Raw genomic sequence first — 26,137 nt, 5'->3', positions numbered from 1 at the left:
AACAAATACGTAGTACAAATGGCTATTGCAGTTCTCATTATATAAATGAGTTACTGTATGGGAATCTTATTTAACACATCTGAACTGCTCCAAATCAAGTTACACAGGTTAATATATATATATATTCTAATGGGGTTATTTAGAACAAGGTAGTTGATGTATTTCGAAGGAGGTCTTTTATATAACAACACAGAACGATGCGCTTCCACCACCGTTGCTGATGCTACCAATCATAAGTGAAAAAAAATTCAATCCAATGTAATAAATAGGTAATTTTATATACTATTATCTTAAGCGTTTGCGGACTGAGTGAGCTATGCAGGTCCTGCAAGGACAGGCCATATTTCGTTGTTGTATATAGACGTAATTGTGTAATAGAACTTAGGGTTTCATGTAGTCACTGATATATTTATTCATTCAATATTATCTTGTTCGATAAATAAATAGTTATAAATTTTATTTCCGATAGGGTGTAGAGAAGAAAAGCTTTCAATCCAACCTATTTTGTTTTTTTCTTGAAATAAAAACAACCAATGCCGCCATGCATTGTCTGTGCTCGCCCGTTTATTGCCGTAAGTAGATGATCGTTGCGAATATTATAGCTATGCCTATGTATCAATCCATATAAACGATTCTTCTGCGCTTAGAAAGCCAACGGCGCATCCCTGCTCTGAGCCAAATTGGCTCTATCTCTTGCTCGTAATCAGTTGATCATCGACAGCTTAACGAAGACGATACGGTAGTAACAGCGTTTTACGAACAACGAAACAGTAACCAATTGAACGTGCCAACTATTCAAGTGCTGGCCACGAACGAGGCTTTGACCTGCGTTGTATTTCAAAATGTGGGACAGCGCATCTGGCCGAGCCTCTTTAATAGGGTCCAGGTGGCCTATATGACAACGACGCTAGCCGTTTCAACTTTGGTTCAGATCGGTCAAAGAAAATTCTAACCCGCATTCAAGTTGCTTCGAACAACGGCAACGCGGAACACAACCCACTGAAACGGAACGACGAATTTCAAAATGTACATACTTATGTACACCAACCACTTGGGCCATTGCCAGCCATCAACTTGTGGTAATAACTGGTAATTACTCATCGTTGTTAAACCAAACGGACACGTTTTCAGTGTTGCCAATGAAAAGCCGGGAGATCTTTTAGCATTTCCAAGCTCGATATCTGGATTTATATATATATATATATATATCCATGAAATTTTAGAAAATAAAAGACGAACCTACGCTATGTAGCACCTGCTTAGCTAGAACTGTGATCAGCTGAACTGTTATAACTGTGATAGATAAATACCAATACACAAAAATGCATGGGCATGGCATCATCTACTGTTCAGACGGAAGCAGTCATACTAATAATCACCATAATACTTATCAAGCTCTCTATGGTATAAGTAGTTAGGTACTTCATTGAGAGCGATTAGGCAAATCCTAAGCACCTATTTTCCAATATGCTTCTGTTGCCCTTGCTAGCAGCGGCTGACGCTGTCGGTCTCCAACTCACTTCAGTTCATCTTGCGTGAAACTCTTTGGCCACTTTGCTTTGTATTGCTTGGGCAAATTGTTGCCTTCTTTAGCCTCTTCATTTGCTAGCTATCGCCTCACAAATGATTAGAGGTTGCCGGTGAGGCATCACTTGCTTTCATCAGCTTACGCCTCTGCCCAGGACGGTCCGCTATCTGGTTGTCCATTCACAGACAAAATAAGGACCCGATGGTTTCAGGAGCCACTCAGAACCTCTTGTCAATTTCCCGCTTGCTCCGGTATAAAGCTCTTCGCTTCACTGATCTACAGCAAGTGGTAAGGCTAATATCAAAATACCGGATCTGGAGAATCGTCTTCAGAGAGGAGGTGCGGGGAATAAACCTATGAAATTATAGAATTAAGTCGCCAGGCAAGTCGCCTAACGCAAGAGACAAAGAGGAGGATTTATATATATATGCATATTATCATAAAACTTATCATACGAATTAGTTATTATATGGACGAGGCAAATTTCTAGTATGATTTTCTAGTAGCGGACTGTGGCGAAAAGCAGATACAGACACGCTGAAAAACTACAGTGTGTCTTTCAATACCTTATAAAAAGGACCGTATAATTATATCAGAGAGAAAACTATGAATCATAATAAACTAAAGAATTGTTGCAAATCAGAGGAGTATATCTAGCAAAACAACGGTTTGCGTTTACTAATCGACTCTGCGTTGCATTGATAAGTATTCTATACATACGAAAATACCAAAGCTTATCAACGGAAATAGTAAATGGGGTTGATATAAAAGTGAGTATTGGTTTTTCCATCTATACGTATCCAATACGCCCCAGGCGACTGGTTTTGGACAATTTTTCATGACATGGAGGAGAGATGTTTGCTGACAGAATATACAACGTGGGAGCAAAAGCCCCATGACAATGTTAGGATACTCATTTTTGTCTCTATAATTCATTTAATAAGCTTATTTTTCAAGCTGTCAAAATGTGGTCTCAAAGGGGCATCTTCACACGGGTAGTGAAAGCTAGCTGGCGCAATTGCTTCTAACTGCCGGTAATCAAGTACACTTTATTGCTATTCAGCCTCATCCACGTCATTGGAGCAGTTCTGCTTGGTAAACATGTATTGATGGATGATCATAATGGCCGGGTCCTAAAGGCACAAAGGCGCTTAAAGGTGTGGAGCGTTGTGTTGAAATCTAGAAGACCAAGAAGCAGGTGATTTAATGGGAAAGGAAATCTGGTCATATTGAAACAGGCTTTTTATTGTGAACGTTTAATGTCGGCCTGTTTAATATTATGGCGATTATCACAGACGCAGTGTAGGATACTATAACTGGACTACCAGCTATGACTAATGAAAATAAACAGCTTTGAAGGGGTGATAAAGACAGTTTCACAATAGCAACACCTTTTTATCGAATTGGCTTGAGATGAAACAGTGTCCGGCTTTCAAAGCTTGCCAAAACAATTTCGATTCTGTAAGAAAATGCGACAGTAGTTGAATGGAGTAAGCGGACAATTTGTTCACACCGGGCCTTTTCTTGACCCTATCAAGGATACGGTAAAAGGCACCACCGCAATGATACGATTTTGTGCTACGCTTTGATAGGTTAAGCCACGCCAACGGCGTCTGGTACGCGCCGTACTATGAACCGTATGAGCTTTACTCTCAACGAATGATTGTGTTATTAGATGCGGTACTGGGAAGGAATGCCGACAAAATTAAATCTGAAGGAAAGTCCGCTTTTAAAGCATATTCCTTGCAAAATGGAACTTGCATGAAAACAAATGGAACGGGACATGTTTTGGCTACGGAGCAATGCAGAACTGTCTGACGGGTGTACTGAGTACGACCTCTAGGTTCAAAGTTCGAACTTCTCTACGTTCTGAACGCCCATCTTAGTTATATATCAAGCTTTGTCTACTGAACTGGATTTATGTACGATATATTGTACGCGCATCTAAATGCTCAGTCTTTAGTTTTAATTATACCGTCTTCAGAAGAAAAAGCCTTTTGAATCTGTGTACAAAACAAAGTCGCGAAGTCTTCACGAAGGCGTAATGCATCAACACACGTATAGGGAGCCCCACAAGGTTAGACTCTAATGTAGTAAAGTTATATTAATTATTCTCATACTGTATCCGTATGAAACAGATTGCGTAAAGGTCTAATAGCTTTTCTGGTCGATTTCAATAATGTTGTTTTAAATCAGACGCCTCTGTGGAAAACCCAATGAATGAGGACGCATTTAAATCAGTGGTCTTGGTTGCAGTCTTGATGTCTTCATGCCTTTTCTTATATCACTCAGCGCCTTATTCTAACCTTCTATTGGGTCTTGCCTTATCGATCGCCTGCGAAGTTAAGCCAGATAACACGTCTAAAGTACAGAATGGCCGTTTAAACGTACACACTATTCAAAGCTATTGCCTTGTACTTAGGGCGCACCAGCCGACCCGCTCGCTATTGTGTCATTATACATCCTTCAGATTCATCTTAGAGGGGTTATCCAAGTATATTATACACCCAGGTAACAGGTAACTCAATAATTACTAAGCTCAGTACTCTGTAAGTGCATCTTTGATATATCTTCGAAATGATTATAGCAAATAAAGGATGCGATGTATCGTTTGATACAGATATAATCAAAGCCTAACTGTCATCAGGACCTACTAATTATCCATGAAACATTTTCTACTGTGAAAACAATCTATTCAATTTTGCAACAATAGAAAACCATAAATTGCTCCGTTATGTGACATACGACATAATTTACCTGCATGGTTGATCTGAATGCTAGTAAGAGGCAGAAACAATCATGAAAACAAAGCGGAACAGCATCAAGAAGCCTATTTATCCAACCTGATCTAATTCATTTGAAGGAAGACGCGCCAAAAAAAGCAATGATTATTCCCTAGTACCCGCTGGCTAAGACGGGTTTTTCATTGTCTTTTGTTATTGTTAGTTCTTTTGGAGTCACTCTATTTCTTCTTGTTTTGCTGTTATTGCCTCCTTGTTTTATTATAGCCTTGCATAATTTCCCTTATTTCTGCTCTACCTACGCTACGACACAGGTACTTTTCCTTTGATCGATTGGGCGGTAATAGTTTTTTGAGTGCGCCCCATCGTAGCATTCTTCCTTTCTACGCTGGAATAAAAAATTGCAGATCGTTGTCTCCGATCATTGTCGCATTAATTTCTCGCTTGTCTTGCCTCAGCCGTTGCTTCATACAACATTTCGTACGTCCTGTGATAGCTAGTTCGCTCCCCGGTTCTCTGTTCCACAGGGTCTGCACGCATTTTCTTTGATTCTTTTTGGATGTCGCAACCGCAACGTGTCCCATGGAGCCAGCACCTGACCAACCCAGTGGAGGTAGGCTTTGCGCTGCTGCATGGCTTTCGTATGCCTGCTCTTCCGGGGATTGGATGGCGGGTAAAAGCAGCTCTCGGAAAGCGCAAATGTGCCGGTCCTTTCGGGTGCTGTCGAGGCAACCGCAGCGTCAAGGTTTTCAGCACTGTTGCACTGCTTGATGCCATCGTCACCATTGATCGAACAACCACTAACATGTCCCAGTTTTCTGCTGCTAGCAGTTAGCTGTATTTGTATCTGCAGACCAAGCAACCAATACACGCTATCCACGAAGGTGAAGGGGCAATGGGTGAGGTGGGGTGGGGGCTCACAAAGTAGACGGCCCAATGATGCAAATAATTCATCTGGCCTTGGTCCTGCAACTGCCAGGTACAATGGCGCGGAGAATGGCGAGACAGAAGCGCATAGCCGGATGAGCTCAGGGGCTAAAAATTGCTAAGAGTAGCATTCATCGTGGTGGCGGTCGCTTCAGAAGTCATAAAGCTGTATAGTCGTCATACTGATGATGACCAGTATTAGTAGTAGAAGTAGCAACTGATGTGGTGGGCGCCAGCAAGTAGGGTCTTAGGCCGAAAAAGCTGTTGTTGGTTATACGTCAACGCATCCGCCTTCCAGGTTGGTTGGAATTCAAGGAGTAAGGCTATGGCCGATCCAAACTACCTGGTACAATTGAGTGGAACTTGAGCGTGCCAATCATGTACAATGTTTATAGCTAACTGGTAGGGTCAAAATCCAGCTAGCTGTTGACGTATGCCATAACTAACCTATTTCCTTGTTAAGACATAGGCTTTGAATGGCGTATACTTCTGGGCCTGAACTGGTTTGGTTAATTCTTCTTTGCTATTTCTCAAGAGCAGAAATTTTCCCAATTTTTTTATTACTAAACTTTCGTTTCAACTACGGCCAAATCGCTACGTTTTTGTGGAGACGACTATTTCCTGTTGCCTGGTCAGTATTTTTCAATTTTGTATTTATTCACGATCTAGCTTAAAATGGCGAGGTTTTCTGACGAGAACCAATGTGAGACCGTTTGTGTTTGAGAAATCTTAGGGCAGAGCAAAATGAGCGCGAAGGTATTACTGTATATTTGTTAAAAAATTGTTAATTGCCTGAATTGAGAGTCAGTCTATTAATTCGAAGCTACTTATTAGCCCGTTGTATTCTATAAAGTTCTCGATCTAGGCTAGAACTTCAGAACCCGGAAGTGTTAATTTTTATCCTGAAATACGAGGTGGTTCGCTAGTTCTCGTCGAAACGTGAGGGCACATAAAACTCGATACGTTTACCCAACCTATAATTGAACCGTAGCCCTTGTACAGATACGATTCTGTATATACCCACGTCATCAATCAGCTAAGCCCATAAGATTAAATATCCTAGAAACTGGAAAAACGAACTACACTTACCTTTATGCTCGTGCTCATTATGGAAGAAGCAAATAGCAGAGGCCCGCAGGATATGTTATGAGCTAATGTAAAGTCAGTTGATTCGCTCTGTTGTTAAAATAGCGTTCATTTGTTGTATAGGCAACAAAAATACTACGTAATATAATTACGACACAGCGATGATAGGTGGAAGCGCATAGATGTTCTTATGTAACTATTGCGATGTTATTTGTAATTAACTATATATTACATACATGTAATTATAGGGCACGTGATAGGTGACGTAGACTACACAAAAGGCAGTAATTGTACCTTGTTCTCCGTTTAATATTGGATCGGCAGTATTCCTTCTCTTCATTGTTGTGGCCGTTAATACCGTTCTTATATACAGTATATATAGATTCACTATTTACTATTTAGCTTGTTTTTACGATTAGATTGGTCAAAAAGTAATGTCCGTTGGTCACTTTTATATATAGCATTCGAAAGCACTCTTCCTCTCCTCCATAACTCCGCTGTAAATTCATCATGTGCTAAACGAATCCCGAATTCAGAAGATGTCTGAAAGTACCTGACTATTGTCAGGAGTTTTAACTCTCTCTTAAGTTCCATTAAAAATTAGAACTTCATCAAGGAAGAGCTATTGTTTGCGCTTAACGGGACTAAAGGGGGCTTTTATACTAGGTGATCCTTAAGACAAACAAGGCGTTCGACAAAAGTCTGTATATGGCGTAATTGCCGAGTTTACCGGGGGAATAGGCTGAAACAGGGCACAGTTTTTCGCCATTGTGTTTGACACACGTGATAAAGGATTGAAAACGGCAGCAAGATCTTGAACAGGAGGACCCGCCATATCCTTCAAGTCTAGCTTTAGCGCAGATGGCTCCGAGCGCGAATAGGGTGTCTATACGCGGATTCGAATCTAGATCAGCACTTGTCCCTAAGATCAACAGATAAACGTGTTACATACATAGGTAGCACGGGAAATTAGATCCATTCATCAGGCAAGACAGAGTAAGTAACTTCATTGAAGAATCTCAGAGCGACAGTAGATGCGTGTGATTAGTTAATTACTTGAATGAAATGCTGTTTTTGTTCGATGAAAAACGGATGTTACTTTCTGAGAAACCTAATACGTACGCCTTTAACAAAATGTGGCTACAAATAGACATATCCTGGCAATGCGAAAGGGCAACTGCGGGATCCAACACCATAAGGGGCCTATCATATCTAATTATTTTAAAAGCTAATATTAATAAAAAAGCAATTATGTACACATATTCAGCTATTCCTAACTATATCACGCTATGTATGATCCATTATGATTATGTCTACTGTTTTAGGGGCCAGGGCGATCGTGGCACATCAAGTTAGCATCTTTTAGATCCAGTTTTTATCAGTATTTATGTTTGTTATTATAGTTTCGGTTGGCAAAAGAAAACAGTTGAAGATATTTGTATTCAAGACCTTTTTTGCTTTATGGAAAAAGGGCATACACAGCACCGGTCGATATACGTTTCGCAATAAATAAGCTTCAGGACTCAACCTCGGTTCATCGCCATGACCATTAACCATAGGGTATTATCAACATACGTTTGAGTCATCCTCATTATTATGATCACTTAGGTCCAATTCACTTCGGCATAGTGCAGTCGTCATTTAGATCAAAGGGTAATAGTCAACACCATCAGATCAGTAACACATATGATGACTCAGAATAATTTAAAGTGCGATAAAGAACAAAAAAATGCTACCGCGAGCACGTGTTAGACTGAAGAGGGACTACGTACAACTATAAGTCGACATTGTTGTTGTTGACCTCGTTGCTTTAGGATGCTATGGATTTATATCGTGTTTATTTACTGAAGTTTATTTACTCACACTACAGGTTAATATATAAATATCCATAACGAGATATTAAGTGGTGCGATATTACGGTGGCGGAAGCGCAGTAGTTAGCGATACGGTTATACGATAAATGGCATCGAGCTGCGCTCGAAAGTGATCGGGGAACAAAACACCAGCATGCCTCAACCTGTATTAGAGGTGACGCTTATATTTTCCGAATCAGGGAATACATACTGACTGATTTTAATGAAGGGGAGAAGTCATTCTTTCTACCTTCCTGGATATAAAGACTTGCCTATTAGAAATTCTTCTACTCTTCTTTAATCTCGTGAAAAAACGCATGCATAATTATGGTAGATCGTACTAATGGGCCAAAAACGTATCAAGAATTAAGTTTTGTATGAACTGTCCATGTTTCAATCGTCAGTAACCCTCTAAACCATCCATATTATCCGCAGTATACATACCCACCGTTTTTTACAGTCCTTCAATCAGTTTTCGATCTCAGTCGTGACGGTAGACGATACGTCTGCAGTCGATTTCTCTTGGCTTCTTTCGATTGTTTTGAGACTTTAAACAAGTTTTTTAAAACCCTTTAGGTACCCCTTAATAATAGTGGAATCACCCGGAATGATTTCATAACGTACAACTCGCCGATGGTCGACAGAATGAGCGAGATGATTGATTTTTTATCTGAATCTTGCTGCATTATTCGGCTTGGGTCCATCAAGGCAATATTGGAACAATTACATTCTTACTTCCGTACCATAGCCGTAGACGCGCCTCGTTATGACACATCGGAAAAAATTAAGTTTATCTCTGAACGAGTTCAGGTTCCTCTGAGGCAGATGTTTACGGGTTCATAATTGCTCAAAGCTCAAGCTCTTCAGCAGCCCCAGTAATGTTTACTGCAAACCTTTTCGTCTCCAAATAATTTTCAGAACGTTCCGACATGACGCATGTGAGAAGTTTCACCGTGTGACTGATTCGGCAATCCTTCAACAGGAGTTATTCTTCTTTTGCCACGTCTTCATCCGTAGGCCTCCTACAGCGAGGGCCTTTCAAGGCTCCAGGTTGCGAAATCGGTGATATTGTATGTATGACCCATAGCGCTGTTCTCGATAGCCTTCAGTTTTCCCTAGAACTCCATTTTAGCTTCTAAGAAGCACAGTCGAAAGTCATTCACTTCAAAGCAGTTGCTCGGAAATTTGGCCTATAAATAATAGGCAGGGCGACTAGAGTAGCACCGCAAGCCCCATCAAGTGTTAACCTTCAGCTAACAGAAGCCGAACGTTTCCTCGATATTTTTTGACCCAGTATATGTCTACATACAGCTGAATACGATAGCGCGCCTCATCCGGCGTACATAAACAACATTGACGTACGTTGGTCGAACCAGTGCAGGAGAAATTTCCCTGCACTCCTGAAAAGTAGCCATGCAATAGGTTTAAAACGTGCAAAACTGCGTCACAAAATCTTACAGAGAATAAAACAAGCCCAAGAAAAAACCTAGTCAAATCGAAATGCGGAATCAAACATTCGCGGACATTTCGAACGGCCGTGCAGCGGGATAAGCAACACACGATCTAAAAATTATTGATTAATATTTCAGTTGTTTTACGTCAATTCGAACTGTTCGTAGACCATTACAGTTCCGTATTTTATTATCTTCGAGTAGATATCTTCAGTTCAATGATCTATCTTCCAAGTTTGGATAGAAGCCAATGCAAAGGATACAACGACAGTGAGATTAAAAGACACGTGAAATATTCACCGATTACTGCTGTTAATCATTTGCTGCGATTGGTGTCTCATTGGTGTCGACCAGCCGCAGAAAGAACAAAATTTTGACGAAGACCTTCACGGAGCCCGTGCTAATCTTTTTCCATAGCGCCCGTCAATGTTCCCGCTTCGAGCCTCAACCACAGCTACTACGGTTGTTCCGTATTAAATCAAGGATAAGGCACGAGCAACCAATGGCGAGGATTAAAAGAAACGACACGAACTAGTAACGGTAGCAGCAGTTACTGTAAGAGGAAAACAGCGAACGAGAGAAACAAAGAACCGAAGAAACCAAACGAAAGTGATTTCTTCTATTGCCAGCGAAAGAAATGACGAAAAACGAAAAGCAGTTTTTAATAAGCCCGTTGTTTCCAGCTTCCCAGTTTAGCCCTACTGGGCCAGTTCGGTGTCCTGAACACACGGCGTGGACTTTACCGATCCTGCCTGCCTACCTCTGACCATTCGCCAGTCCACCGCTATTACTTGGGGGTATTTTGTGGCCTAGAGGATCTGCACCGGCCGACGTCTGCAGAACAGGTGTGAAGCTCAAAGCCCCGATTATTCACCGTTGGATCGGTAAGGATGGCTCGTTGAGTAAAACAGCTATCATGACGCGACACTGTGCAAACTTACGGTCGAAGTCTTTCCAGTTACTAACGAGGGAAGGGGGGGAAGCCCCTTCGATCCAACAACGCCATAATCCTCGTCCGCTCCGCTTCTTGACCCTTGGACTGGAAACAGGCTTTCGTAGGCCCCTCGTTATCTAGTACGATGAAGTGCTAATGTGGCCCCACAAAATCTGCCTAAATCGACGAAAGGAAGGTGTGAGCGACTCGATAGGCATAAGTGTGGGTAGAGGAGGGAGCGCCAAAGAGACCAAGCAATCATCACAGGATAGACGCGCATTCCGATCGCGCTAATCCTCATACTGGGCGTATACGGATGAACGTAAATTTTACATTAGCAATGCATAAATTAAGGAAAACTAATTACTAGTGACCCATTGCTGAAGGCACGTGACGAACACCCTGTGAATCCCCTACCAAGCGTAACTATTTTCCGACTACTAACTTCCAAAGAGACAGCCAGGCAGATATGAAGCTACCCGAACAACAAGACTGAGATAGCTATGACTCGGTTCAGCTGCCAGCAAGCTTGTCTGGAGCCGTTAGATAGACAGGTCGGCGAATTAAGCGCCCTCACACAGCGTGGTGTCCGCCTTATCTAACTAAGTTGAATTGAAATGATAATGGCAAAAGCCAGCGATCAGACAGCTGATGCACGAAGATTCATTTACCGGCGTCTATACTTTGGCAGCAGATCGCTAGATCAACTCCACCTTATTGAGAGCACTAGCGTCAGTTGCGGCTCCAAACTCTTTCAACTATTTGATTCCCTCCATTCGGACCTCAAAGAAGCGCGGCCTGTATCGCTTCTGAGGAAGGCAGCTGTTAAAAGCATAGGGCGATTCCGATCCAAGATAAATTGCACGGATCGAGCAACAGTACAAAGAGCCCTTGCAAACGGGTCGGTGGTGATCAGAACTGAGGTGATGATCTAGAGTGGAGAAAAGGGAAGCCAGTGAGTTTAGCGTAGAGTTACCACCGTGTGGTGCTCCTTTAAGACCTCCTGCCATTGTCGAAGTCGCCGTTCGTCTTGAAGAGCAAAATATGGCTAAAGAATTAACTAGACCATCGTGGTGGAAACAATATCGCATTACTGAAACAGGATTAATAAGGTTTTGTGGTCATCGGTGAAGTAGAATACGTCGACAAGTACAGTTAATGAGGACGTTTGTTGAATTTTAGTTCCAATCACAATGGCAATCATAGTGTAATCGATGATTTTCAACCATCCTTGGAGATCCTTACGCTGGGAATGACTGGCCTGTACATTTCGGTGTCGAAACCACTCGTCAGAAAGCAAAGCCGATTTGGTGTAGATGTCCTAATTTTCAAAGGTTCATAACGCTAATGAGCATCTTCTTATCTCCCGTTATCCCTATTTGAGATTTGCTGCCAACGTTTTGGCTGAATGGAGGCAATTTGTGCAAACGACAGAACCAGCGAGGGCGGGTCAGATTTATTACATGGACAACACAACAACGGTGTAATGAAATAGATAAGCTGTATAAGGTTCCCTAGTACGACACTATAACCGTAAGTGGGTCCGGCTGTGTCTAAATGAAGATGACAATGTATCAGAAGGCCTGCTTCACAAGTTATTTTTCTCAGCATCCATCGAAGCATCCTATGAATGGCCTATACTTCCATAAAAACATAGAAAAATAGCTCACACAATTTACTTTCTTATCGTTTCTATTTATAGAATTTTTCTTCCTATTCTCCCTTCCCCATAAACCAAAAAGTCACTCACCCAAGAGGCAGACCTCGTATCCCCAGTGCGAACGGATTTGTGTACGCCAAACTAGAGAGCCCGGTTAGCAAGTATTGGCGTTTCTTAGATTAGGGATGACTGCAGTTTCTGTACAAGATAAAAGTAATATACATAGCAGCTTAGATCACGCTCGTAATCCTTTTCTGAAGAATTGCAAGTGACCGTCAGGCTTAACTTAACTGAGCAGAAGGTAGTCGTCATAGTTACTCGAGTCATCAAACACACTGCATAGATAAGTGCTAAGCCGTATTCCAAAAATCGAATGCTGCGGAACATAGCCAACGCCATCATTATCGTACAGACATGTCTTTCGAAGTCCTAGCCTCGATTACCTAGCGTTTATATAAAAGTGATTCCGTACGCATTCTTATAATTACTCGTTAATTGTCCGATACAATTATGTTGCTAACGATAACCAAATGGCCAAGCACGTGTCGGTTAACAAACGTATGGAACCGTACGACTACTAGGGTTTAACCGAAGCGTCTAAACTTATGAGGCTGATTTGGTAGTTTACAACTTCCAAGAAAACTTATCTGTCCTACTGAGTCAAGCTTGAGTAAGACTAATTCCCGTCATGCGAACACTGTTATAACTCTATTTCCGGATGTTTAAGCTGCCAAGAAGCGAAGACGCGATGGGAACTCGACCATGCGAAATAGCGGAAAGCAACACATAAGCAAAGTACAAATAACTCTCGATCAAAACAGGCCACTTTCGTTGGTCAACGCACCCTTTATACGATGGAGAAATAGTTTTCCAAGCGTTCCTGTTTAGATACAATCTATCGGTCCAAAGAAAAGTGGAAAGACATTTCTAAATATATTTTCACGTAAACATATTTGGATTAAAGTTGAAGATAGTGAAACTAGATTATTTCGAATAAAGGAATTAGAGCATTGTTGGTAAGGTCTAAACGCAACCCAAACTGTCATAGTAATACACCAGCGAGCGACAAATAATTTACAAATTTGGCATCGATAGAAGAGAACAACTGGCGTGGTTTCCAGAGAACTTTAACGAGCTACCGTCCAAATGTAAACTTTCTAACAAAAGAGAAGTAGAGGCAAATTAATTATAAGACAAAATCCTTGGACCACATGAATATAAAAAAAAAATTAAAAACTCAAAAAACTTGCCTCGCCGAAGCACCTTATACTGCAAGCCGTTCAGATATTACCGGGCTTCAGATCGTCAAACTACTTCCTTTGTCTGCCGTACAGGAAGGTTTTTTAATAGCCCCGTTTACTCCATGTTGGCAATGACCCCATCTAACATTTCCGGGTTGCAATACCTTTATTTGACTCGAGAAAGATACGACAGCCTCTTGGGACGCTAAGGAGAGACCTACCCATGGACACGAGACATAAATTTACTAATCGACTTTCGTACAAATGCAAAGCCTATACTTGCAGAAAATCTAAGTCTGCAAAAGAAAATCCGGTTTCCTAACGCTAGTGCTAAAAGGCAGCAGAATACCACGCGTTCCTCGTGGCATTTCCCACTGAGGAATCAGAAAATGAATAAGCAGCTTGTCTTTATAGATACATAATGTCTGTATACTCGTGGGACATTAAGGGGATTGGGTAGAGGATGAGATCTAAACAGGAAGAACAGCTACAGGCGTTGTATGCTGTAGAACGGACGACAAACCATATCCACAGTGAATCAAAGGTCAGACAAACACATATCGTGACAGCGCTAAACTTGAAAGAAGCTGGAAAAAGCCGCCCTGAGATAATGGGGTTGACACAAGGCCATGACCCATCCGGCAAACAAGGCACTGGACTTTATTGAGCTTTAGATTAAAATGATGCCCGAACGGGAAGCGCTGAAAAAGGTCCGCTGTAAAATATCTGGCTCCAATACTTCACCGGCATGTAAGGCCAGCTTTCGGACAACAGCTAAGAGGAGCACTAGACGAACACTGATGCCGCGGCTAATAATCGAAATCAGATACTTGTGACGCATGCGCGGGTGGCCAAAGACAGAACTCACCCGAGAGAAAATCAAACTAAACAGATAAAATTCATTATGTATATTATACACATCTGTATTCCATGTTCATTCAGCGTTTCCACGTTCAGTGGCTGGCAGGCCTCTAACTGACATAGTCTCGGATCTACGTAGGATGGCAATAGCGTAGCCAGACGTCTTCCATGAACATGATCGGCACGTTCATCGAACACGTTCAGCCACGCATAACGATAAATAAACGATCGAGTTTATCGGCCTAGATGACGTTTGCGGTCCTTATCGGGTACCTCTGTAACGACATCTAGATCATTAGGTATAGTGGACTTTCGCAAGGCAGTACGTGAAGTCGATAACAGCAATGAAACATTTACCAATTAGAGGAACGGCGTCCGATGTTTCCGGCATTTTCTCACAAATAAGAAGTAAGAACACTACCAGTGACAGAAGGATGGTAATTCCTGCAGAAGAAAGATCACTTATATCGTTGTAAATACTGTTGCTGTTGTTATTTTTGCCGCTACTAATGATAATCGTGTCGTATCCGTCAATCAAAGAGCCGGTCAATCAAATGACATTATCACCTTCTTGACGAAAATTTGGCAGCGCGCACAAACACTATTACTAACAAGTCACGTTAGTACAATACGAGATCCGCGTAGAAACTAGTCGCCCTTTGACGAGCCAGCGTACGTATGAATCGACTGAACCTTGTTATCGAGCAATAAATAAATAAATACTTACCACTTGAGCCCGTGGCCCTCTGTTATTATATATATATATATATATATATATATATATATATATATATATATATATACATGAGTGCGTGTGCTGTTTATAGAACATTGACACTACGACATATAGATTCACATGGTAGTGCTGAAACAAAGTTAAACTTTAAGTCTTATTAAATTTCTGTGTTTTTGCGAAGTGTCTAAACTTGGTGTAGTGTCATCAATTGAAGCATTCGTGCATGGTACGAAACACGCCTACTCCGCAGGCCATTGATGGTCCGAAACGTAGGTGGTATTAGTACAGGAACGCACGGTCCGCTTAATTCTGGATGACTCTGCCGTGTATCGAAGGGACAATTCAAACGTAAAAGGGAACAGCACAAGATAATTATAGGTGGATATAGAGTATCATAACACAGATGTAACGATAACGGGAACTTTATCGAAAATCTAACTTGCAATAATTAAACGATTGAAGCTTTTTACGCGTTACGTAAAATGTGCTAAGCTAATAGACACATCAAACATTTCAGCACTGTTGTCGCATGATCATACATTCAACACCTTCCGCGTTATCAAACTTATAGGCTCGGCACGACTGACTGATTATGCGTGTATATATGGTGCAATCTTATTTGAATGTGTTGCCTTTAATTCCAGCAGCTTCGAGGAAAAACGTTATCCAGGTCTTTGTTTAATTGAATGGATCTAAAAGGATGCTTTACTTGAGGTAGGGTGCCATCGCTCTCACACCCCTCATGAAAAGTGGAGAAGCGCTGTCAAATCTATTCAATCATTTTTCTAGCTGCCCATCGAAATGGATCAATCCGTTAGCTAACAAGCGGTGTCAATTTGTGCAAGGTTCTCTTACAGATTGAAACAAAAGCTTAATACGGTAAGTAAGTCTATAGAGTTCAAGAATAAAGGACAAGTTGTTTCGTTGGTGAACATCGAAATTTCAACATTTCCTGATATTTTTTTTTGCTTTCACTCATTATAGTACTTTCCACTTTTCAAGCGATCAAAACAAAAGAAAAAGGCATGTCGGCTAAAGTGCTGGCGCTCAATGATACGATGTCGACGGGGCCGTTTGGGCACAAACCTATAATTGACACGGCGTCCGAGACGGGAGGCAACGCCTCCGCCAGTTGCAACATGAACACTGTCAGCGACAACAAGATGGTCACACCTGCAATTCAATGGCCGTTATTACACCGACAATTGTTGTCCACTAGCAGCAGACTGCCTATCTATTTTGTCGTATCCTTTTCCTTGTTAGTCTGCTGTCTAGTCGAAGCCATCTTATCTGCAGCTTTTTAAGATGAATGTTTTGCCTAGGCCCATATGCAACGATGAAAGCAATGGATTCGTCTTTTTTTGTCTCTAAGAGTTAGAAAACTTTTCTTGTAGCTTTTAACTTTTGTGGCTATGCGGCAACTCTTTTTTCATCTCATACGCACGAGTGAGTCGACATACATACATACCCGCATATTACACTGACATACTTTTTTGCTGTGTACGTCTGGTTATCAAAAAAGCCTATTCCATTTTTCCCCCACCGATTCGCCTTCTTCCGTCGACTTTATCGTCTTCACCGTTGCATTTCTCGCGTCTTCTGGAGCGTGAGCCATTAATAAGCCCACGCTAACTGCCCATAGGACTAGCTAGGGCTGCTTGTCCGTACAGCCACTAGAGGCTCGACTTCCCGGTTTGGATGGCCCCGTTTCGCGCGGGCACGATGGAGGTCGAGGCAACAAGGGACAAAAACGGCTACCAAGTCACCGCCACGAACGTTACAGCTGCCATAATACTATGCTATGCTAAGAAGACCTGTTGCGAGTGGCTGACATATAAGACGTTCGTATGAGGCTGCTGACATTTCGACCTTTCTTTCCTTGCGCTGGAACGACCTCGGCGCCTACAACAAGACCATCGGTGTTGTGACTTTTGTGGTTGGTGCAATGTCGCATGTCCAGGTTAGATTTACGACGTCACGTCCTATTGAGTCCGAGCCTATTATCCGGCTAAAGCTAGTGCCCTTTTCACATTGTTTCATTTTTTCTTCCTCCTTTTCTGCAGCCGGCCCTCCAACGAGTCTACCAACTTGCCCCTGTTCATGCCTCAGGCGAACTCTGATTTGAAGAGGAATACTACTGCTGCCAAGACAGGCATTATGTTACCTCTTCATAAAACGGTCTAATTATGAATGTACAAAGTTCAAGTATGCGCGCGCTGTTCGAAACTTGGGTGACGTATTAAGATAAACATCCTACTGTTCCGCATATTGTCTTCACGCCATACATACCTGTAATTATGTGCCTGTATACCAGCTGGCGCAGACTGTGCGTACTACTTAGCTAAGCGGGCGCACAGACCATACCCAATACACACTATTAGGTCTCTGTACAGTTAACGAATCATAGCCAAGCCAAAGGTACAGCAGAAATATGGAGCGTAAGTACTCAATATTACGACACGACTGTAGTTCTATATAGGTATTATAATGGTTTAAGCGAGGATGTATATTGTTATATATCCGTATACAACGGCGCGGGTATTCCTGAAAAGTGTTTTCGCGTATGTGCGTATATGTTGGTGCGTATCTGTTGGGTGGCCTCTATCTGCAAAATCTCCTATTTCTACAGAGCCTGCCCAGGGATCTATCTGAGAAGCTAAAATCCACTGTCATTGAGAGGAGTGTAAAACCCTTTTAACTTCTACTGGTTGACTAAATCTGATTTCTGACCCGGTAAGAGCAGTCATTCTGCTTTATCAGCACTCGCTATTCTTGAGCTAGTCTTAAACAGTACCCTTCCGCTTAGGCCCGTAGCCGCGTGTGGTCATATATGTTATGTCTCCTTCGGATAAGGTGAAAGCCTTCGGCTTTTGCTACTACCCTACACTAGTGTAAGAACTGCAAACTCTTAAGAGCTGGGACACTTCTTCGTTAACATCGATTACCCACTGCCTCGCATAATTCTGCAAGGGGACCTGGCTGGACAGTTTCGATCCTTTCTGAGACGAAAGCCCTGCAAGAGTTAGTCTGGGTAGAAAGAGTAGATAGACACCCGTTCCGTTTGAGCCATTTCCGGGCACGTTTACACATTAGTTTGTCTTGGCCGTCCACGTAAATGTGTCGATCGGCAAAGTTGGTTTGTGGCCGGTTATAGTGAAATATATTCAAGGACTAGCATCCAGTCGTATCATTATTGGGAATTTACACTGCGTTTTCGGCCTTTCCGACAAACAATTGTCAGAACATATATAATTCCAACCTGCGCAAAAGGAAATGGACCATGCGTTTTTGTAATATTAAAAAATACCATTTTACAAAATGTGTGTAAAAATTTCGTATTTCCCCTTCTTGATTCCTTATTCGTCAAACTACGTAAAGGGCATATATTGAACGACAAAGCGACGCATGTGCTTTGAACCTGCGGTGACGTAAAACAAGGGTTCGTAAAGTTGTAAACTTTATTTCATATATACATTAGTTTAGATAGTGATATGAGGTATTATTTTTAGATTATGTTTAGTACAAGGTGTTCCAATGTCCTTAGTGAAGGTACTTCAAATGTAAGCCTTCTGTGGTGAGCAAAGACAGCCTCATTCTCAGCGGCATTTAAACGTTAAAAAACTTTCGTTTGTTTTCACGGTGGAACGGTTCATTGTGGGAGACCGAATTGCATTTGGGCGTGGCCAATAACTGCTCGACAAAGGAAAATATCAGGGCTGTCGAAGGAAATGGGAGAGATAAAACTACTATCTTCGTGCATTAGAATCGTCGCCTCTTAAGTTTTTGCCGAACCCAATATTTAAATCCTCATGGTCATCCGTACGAAATGCAGCTGACTCAACTATCGCCTGCAACGATAGCCTTATTGGTCAGCTGATTTCAAAGACCAGAGATCTCTGGATCATTTCCTCTGCGGTCATCCGATAAGTGCGCTTGACGCCAATGAACCGGCATATATATGAAGACTGTAAATTAATATTCGAACAGTAATCGAGCTGACAGACCACAAAATGCTTCAACCTATCGTCCAAAACATTGATACTCGGTCTCCTCATTTAGCGTAGCTATACTGTTTACTATAACTGATTTTATACTCTAATTGTAAACGAAAAAGGTTCAGCATGCAAACAAAACGAAACCCAGCCCAACCTATTTCATTTCTCTAGTTGCAATTAAATCACTAAAAATATTTCAACGTCCTGTTAAACAAACGATAAATCAGGATTAAGCGTATATTTTAATATGATTAATATACGCATCGCGGAGATTGTTAGAATCGCCGACATGACGGAAGCGGGCCAAAAAGCAATGGAGGAAATTTGAAGAAAGCTCCAGATGTTCGGACTCGCAACGAACCGCTTCCGTTTTGATGTATTAGTACAGAAAGCCAAAGAAAGCAGTTGGGCTTTGGAGGCGGCTTTCACGTTCAACACGTTTGTTGCCGTTGTCTAAGCGCAGGCGTGAAATCGCGGCCGATCGCCCATTGGATCTTCAAGGTTGAATCAGGTAAGAGAAAGAAGTCTGACGTTGCGGTTATCCTTCTCACCGAGTCTGTGCGGTCTTCTATATTGTACCTGAATGTTGTCTCAAAAGTACCCAAAGAAGCGGTTGTTTTTTCAGTATATTGCTTCGAGGCTGACAGTAGTGCTTATGTAAACTATGGAAATAGGAATAATAGCAAAAATTGAAATCTACAGAATTTACCCGGACAGAGTTTCATCGAGCACTACCTCCTTTCAGCGCACAGCGTTTGCTCCGGCGTAGGTATTCAATTTGGTGTACACGTCGCTCCTCGATATCGGTGGCCAGGCGATGTCAAAAAGGAAAGTACGAAGTTATCGTACACTTATACGAATGCACGAAAAGGCAATATCTCCCAAAAAGGCTCGAGTTAGCTCAAATAAGACAAAAAAAATCAAACATGGTCCTTTTCATCCCACTTTGTTGTTTTTTTATTCTTTTTTTTTAGATTAGACCCTCGGCACGCTCAACGAATATGTACAAAATATATGCCGTTACTTGTATTTTGTGTATGTGTGTGTAGAGCTTCTGATAAGGCTCCGCGTGCAGCGTGTAGAGAAGTGCACGTAGCACCCCATATAGCCTTAAAAGCCAAATAGGTAATTTCGGCGGATAGTATCATTATTATGTGCTGTACGCCCAAGGTTTTGTATCGTTCTCTGTTAGGAGGAACGTCCTATGGGCTACTACCGCAGAGTAGTGTTAACTGTAGTACGATATAGAATAGAGCGCTTTCTCTGCTGTTTTCCGTTTCTGCATTGTTTGTATTACAAAACGAAGTCGAGATGTTGAATTATTAGTTAAATTGTTAGATTACTGTTTGCCCTGCGATCTGCATCATCAATGAGGTTCAATAAAGTATGTTATTACGCCTAATGGATACTAGCTCCGAGCCTCAACAAGGGCCATGGACAACCGATTCGGGTTATAATCAGCATTTGGGGGTGGCATGTCTATGGTACTGCCGAGCCTTTCAATGTACTTGCTGCGACGGCTAAAGTACGTAGTAGGACCGCTACGGAGCGAACGGCCCATACGTATGCTGTGTAGAGAGCTGTTTCTTTGTAGGCTGCTTCTGCAAAGGGCCTTCTAGTCCTCGTCCAGATAGGATTCTGACATAGCAATAGGGTAATCAATAATATTCCTCTCGAGTTGATATTGCGATTGAAATCAGTGTCCTAGAAAATCCATAGCGTGTCCTATCGCTACAGTGAACCTATCTGAATTGGTGCCAACAAGGCCGAGAAATGCTCAACAAAGGGTTCTCAAATAGCTTAGAACGGTTTGACGTCTGTCCATAGATTAATGGACGCGGATAAATGCGTCACAGAATTTCATGGATAATTAATATTTGAGAAGGAAGCTTTCTCCGCTAAAGTTCTATTAGCATAAAATAAAAATACCTGTATTTCAGAGAAGAAACATGCTTTTTGTACGCTTGTATTTCTGTGTAATGAATTGTTTCAACGAAGCTTAAGTTATGTCAGATAGTATTTGAAGAAGATAGATTATCTTGCCAAGATGACGAATCGAACACTGCGCCCAGCCCTTTATGTATGTAACATCATTAAAGGCGTATAAATATTTGTATAATCTAATACAGGCATTCCTTCTGATCGAAAAGAAAAGGACGTCACTTTTTTGCCTGCTGTAGTCCAAAATTCAATGCAGACGTTATTCAAATATTCTACGAGCTTCTTAATAGAAACGCTAAGATTCTGCGAGGACTTGGTGCCAGTTACGCTGTCGCGTTGTCAAACTTCTAGGACTTTCAAACGAAATAAATCAAGCATCGCATACCTGCTCTTCTTGTTACTTTCTCCAACAACAGGTTGACTAAATGGGCGAACACATGCGGTACCATACTTTAATTAACGTGTTAGTTAAAGTGTCTAATTAGAGTGTTTCTGTTAGCTTGATTTGTGTATGATGATATGCATCAATGGTAATGTGGGCCCTTGATGCCCTATCGCCTGACCAATAGGAAGAGGAATAGTCGAGTTCCCGGCAGGGTTTACTAAGAACCGGTAAGGATTGACCCGTGCCGCGCAGTGACTACCTGTCGTTCGGTACTTAATTCTTTGTGCGACATTAGCTTTCGATGTATGGGACGCAGCACCCAAGCCATCACGTATTTAGGCCGACAGGTTCACGTACAGGAGAAAGTCAACATTTTACGCGTAATTCTCAGGTCTAAAAGGCTTTCTGACGAGAATCGAATTATCTAGCATGTACGATTTACCTGCAGATAATTGACAAAAATCAAGGGATGTATTCAACGATAGAACTGAACAGTTCCAGAATATAATTTGCATTCGTTTGCCCCTCAACTATTCGACAGGATTAGAATTAGCGATTCATTTGAAAATCTACATTATGATTCCAAACGCACAGTCTCGAGTGCTACGGTAAAATACGTTGTGTCCTTTGCACTATTATGTTTCCTATCGAGCGGCAGCTGTAAGCGATCTTCGCTGCATGATGCACACGTGGTACTATTTGTGACGTCTGACAGCAGCGCCCGAATGCGAGCATACGCATAAGTACTGGTTTGTTTTTGTATTGTATTGTGTAATTTTTCGCAAAAAACGTTGTCGTGATCGCTCTACACACGAACAGTATACGGAGAGAATACATACGCATAGTTCGCATCAGGGTTGAAATGTCTGGCCACGAAATGGTGGCATTATGGATCCTTGCGTCTGTTTTGAAAAAAAGTGTGTTATTGGTTCGTTTATGTAGGGGTAACTTGCCGCCTTGAAAGCCTGCTTATAGAGTAGTATTCGTTGCGCTCAAAATACGACACATACTCGTATTCGAACAGAACTTTGTTTTTTATAGCGTTAGGTAGAGTTTTATAGCTGTAGGCAAATATAACTCGAAGAAAGTCGTGACTTCATGATTTCTGAATGCTACACGCGAACTGGGGCGGTAGGGTGAAGTGCGAAGCAGCGCGGGCCATCAACGATGTCTGAGATCGATCTCCTTCCGATGACAGCGGAACAATAGTGCTGATGAAAATGAAAAACGTCCCCTCCATAAACGCAAAGGGCAATTCCCAGTCGAAATTACGCCTCGTATATGTGTATAAACTTGAATCAAGTTTCTGCTCAAAGTGAATACAATTTCTGGTGCTATAAGAATATTTGCATTAAAAAGGATTCCTTGAATTATATATTGAACTATATAGAATTTTGCGTCAACCTCAACAGGTAACAAAATGTACGAAGCCATAAGTCAATTGGCAATAAGAGCAAATGAAGGGTAAGCATTAATCTTCTCTAACTTCTGGTAAATAGTATCGACTACACGTTATACTAATCGGTCGTAAGAATCATGTTGAGTCAACCGAACTCACCGAGGGTTAGCCGTTCTCCTGTGTCCGGAGGCAACGTGAAACCCAGCAGTGTCATGGATGATATCAGCACGCAGGGTATAATCAGGTTCACTCCGTAGTAAAGCGTCCTGCGGCGAATCTTGATCGTATAAGTAATGTCGATGTACGGCTCGGGGCAGCATGTGTAGGTGATTTCATTGCGAACACCCGGTAACCCTGACGAGCGAAGCCGTAAACGGTCATATAGCAAAGACGAAAATGAACAGCAGCCAGCAAAGATGGAAGTAGCGATAGCTAGTAGTCTTTAATGCGTATTGCTTCGGGCGCATTGCCATGGTAACTATATAGACATCGCTGCTTCATATCTTATCGTGACAAATGATCAGTACGGCATATGGGCATTAGAAGAGGACAGCCACTAACGAACGAGTCATGCATCTGCACTTAGAGTATAACCACAGTATGTAGAGAAGATCTTTGGGCCCTGATCCGTTAGATAAAAAGCTAAAGTAGTCTGCTAGCGTAAAATTTCGATGCTGTAAGCTGCTAGGGTCATGAAGGGAAGGTTACAAGTTATTACACGTAATGCTCGTTATGTGTCATGTTGCACTCCACTTACCCAGCAGGTCCCACTCTCCATTTTGAATATATGAGCTCAAGTCACCACCGTCCTCGGAGTTGAGGCGAAGGTCCAACTGTAGCCCTGCATATGTCCACGATCCAAACTTGAGCTCGCACATTTGATCGTCGAACGGGAACCACGTGATGTCGATCTTGCATGTCGACTTAAAGATGCCTGGTGGAATATAATTGCAGCTGCCGTTGCTTCGTACCACCACGTTTGTGGGGTACGTGCCGTCGAATTTCTCGTCAGCGCTGAAAGTGTGACAATAAATAGGTTTTAGTATAGCTATTGCTGCAAGCGACGAGGAACATTAAAACAATTAGATTAAAACGTCCTTACGAAAGAAAATGGTTTTTCTAATAGTACCAATGCTAGTAGCGGTAGCGGTCCCCCAAGGGGCTTCTCTCACTCTTCTGCAGAATAGTGCTTTTAGCATTGAGAGAACAATCGCCTGTTATTAGTACCAATGCAAAGACCAGTTCTTACCTTACTTTTCAGAGCATTTTCAATCTGTCCCTCATGATATTGGCCAGTTTATGCGATGGACCAACAATTGAACCATTTGTCTGATCGGGCCTACATCTTCTTGCCTATTGTCGCCGTTTGGTTTCTCCATGATTGTCCTGCGGTTCGAACTCTCTAGTTGAGAGGAATGTGATTTCCGAGAGGAACAATCTTGTTGGTCCATTTGTCGAGGCTATTACCTTTTGGAGACCTCGGATGTCGACGCTTGGCCTACACCCAAACACCCAAAGGCATTCAGCATGCGCCATAGACGGCAGCAACAGGTGGCTTGTTCACAGCCTACCATCTGACTAAGCGCTTGACCACTTCTCCCTTGTTTCATATAGAATAAGTCAGAGGCTTGTTTTCTATACAGTGACTATGCTGAGTGATTCAAGCGACATTTCTCGGCTTCTCACTACTAGCAGCGGCTTCCTGCCGCTATCGAATATGTGTCTCGGTAGTCAGATACGCGTTTAGGTTAGATAGATGATAGATCGACACAGAAACCTGTATTACCATGTTTTCATTTTTAGTAATGTTTTCATCTGTAGGTATAGAGGTCAAGCGACGTGCTCCGAAATAACAAAAGATGTAAACAAGTATGCACAAAAAAAAAGAGGAATTTTCCAAATTATAGTAGCGCGAATATTCTACTGAAGCTTTTCCGACATAAACTTCACCTAAGGACCAAATTATAGATATTGCCTTATTTGTCTCAAGACACTTTTGCCGGCATTTACAACGTGTACGTCTGTACTACGCGTCTGCAGCCGTCGTTTTATGTTTTCGAAATTCTTCCAAAGTCGATACCCAATTTGCAACTATAACTGACATAATTTCTTGACACAGTTACTAGAAGTCTGACAAAAACGGATAATATTCACTTTATCTCGCACTTGCCTCACATTTCCATGTATTGAAATTGCAGCACTAAATGGAAATAAAGTCGAAGAAAGAGGATCGTGAGAAACAGTTTTAGATTGTCGTTCACTACCCCCCATTGTCGTTCTGCTCTGTCGAAGATTGTGACAGACAGCATCCTCAACCAACCTACCGCAATCTTTCGTTTATGTTTCCAAAGAAAGTTCGCTTGCTTATGAACTGCAGGGCGGACGTACGCTTTGGCCAGTGCATAGCATATCGACCAAAAACAAAATGTATGTCACCACCACACGCCACAGTCGACGACAGATGCAATGGAGCAACGAATCCGGCCAGCCCCAACAGCTTCGCTATCTCTGTCACGCGACTCGCATGGGAGTCAATGCGTTTTTATTGAGTAAGCTCGTGGTTCAGCTGATGTCGCTTCGTTGCTACCGGCTGTCTTTTTAGGAGGCTCCTCGCCGCACTGGCACTAGCCGCACGATAAAGCTCTTCGAAAGGAACAGCGTTCCTAACCAGCGGCTATGGAAGCGGTTTCTGTGGACCGTCGTAGTAAGGACGACAGGAGCAATGGCGCCACGTACCAGTATGCGTGGGTGGTTACAGTAACTTTGAATTTTAAATATCTCTTTCGATTTTGAGCATGTTGCCCGCATTGCGGTGCTCTCACTAGAGCCGCTCGCTGGTTGTACCTTATCGTAATAAATCATAGCGGTTACAGCAGCAGTACGACGTTGGTGGCAGAAATCGTGAGGCAGTAACGAAACCGGCAAAGACGAACGCGATAGCGACGAACGTATCAGTACGACAGATAGATGGTGTGACAGTCTGATAGATTGTCGAGTACAGTTGCCGGACGGAGCCGAGAAAAAGAAGAATTGCCAAGAGAGTAGTAAAAGGAAATGGTGTTTGCCGTGCCTGCAACCCTGCGGATCTGGATATATGGCGGGCGATTGAACGGAAAAAAGAAGGGGGAGCTTGGGGATTTTGGGCGGTAACGTTATTGGGTGATGCGCTCCCGAACCCTCTGGTAGCATCAGGAAATGAATGTAAAATAAGCTACGGGATTTAGAAGACAGTAAAAAGGATGGTACCAGTTTATCAAGGGAAATTCTGAAAAGATCTTAATAGTTGATATAATTATTAGAATGTGGATTATTCGGTGTTTTCCTTTTTTTATCTTTATGATGCGGCAGAAAAATGTAACTCTAGCGCTATATATAATGCATATTACAATAAACATAGGT

General features: G+C 42.1%; 1 protein-coding gene and 1 long non-coding RNA gene across 6 annotated transcripts in view; one reads left to right on the top strand and one right to left on the bottom strand.

Moving 5' to 3' along the window:
• Window positions 1-15,016, top strand: part of LOC111253275 (uncharacterized) — a 30,041-nt gene extending 15,025 nt beyond the window's left edge. Inside the window, exon 8 of the long non-coding RNA XR_015330760.1 lies at window positions 9,054-15,016. This is a non-coding gene — a long non-coding RNA (uncharacterized LOC111253275). The remainder of the gene's footprint in view (window positions 1-9,053) is intronic.
• Window positions 1-26,137, bottom strand: part of nAChRalpha6 (nicotinic acetylcholine receptor alpha6) — a 237,092-nt gene that overhangs the window by 18,759 nt on the left and 192,196 nt on the right. For 2 of the 5 annotated variants that reach the window (XM_086993872.1, XM_086993871.1), the window contains exons 5-7: window positions 23,496-23,752; window positions 22,898-23,092; window positions 16,105-16,191 (exon numbers count right to left, since the gene is read on the bottom strand). In XM_086993872.1, the coding sequence (XP_086849998.1) occupies window positions 16,105-16,191; window positions 22,898-23,092; window positions 23,496-23,752 (539 nt within the window). Of the gene's footprint in view, window positions 1-14,639; window positions 14,727-16,104; window positions 16,192-22,897; window positions 23,093-23,495; window positions 23,753-26,137 lie in introns of all 5 variants that reach the window. The other 3 variants (XM_086993875.1, XM_086993874.1, XM_086993873.1) reach the window with 2 other exon arrangements.

The sequence above is a fragment of the Varroa destructor genome, unplaced genomic scaffold (genome assembly GCF_002443255.2).
Source record: "Varroa destructor unplaced genomic scaffold, Vdes_3.0 BEIS01000006.1, whole genome shotgun sequence".
NCBI classification, from domain to species: Eukaryota; Metazoa; Arthropoda; class Arachnida; order Mesostigmata; family Varroidae; genus Varroa; species Varroa destructor.
Note: the sequence above shows the minus strand (reverse complement) of the source record. Positions and strands in the feature narration are given on the sequence as shown.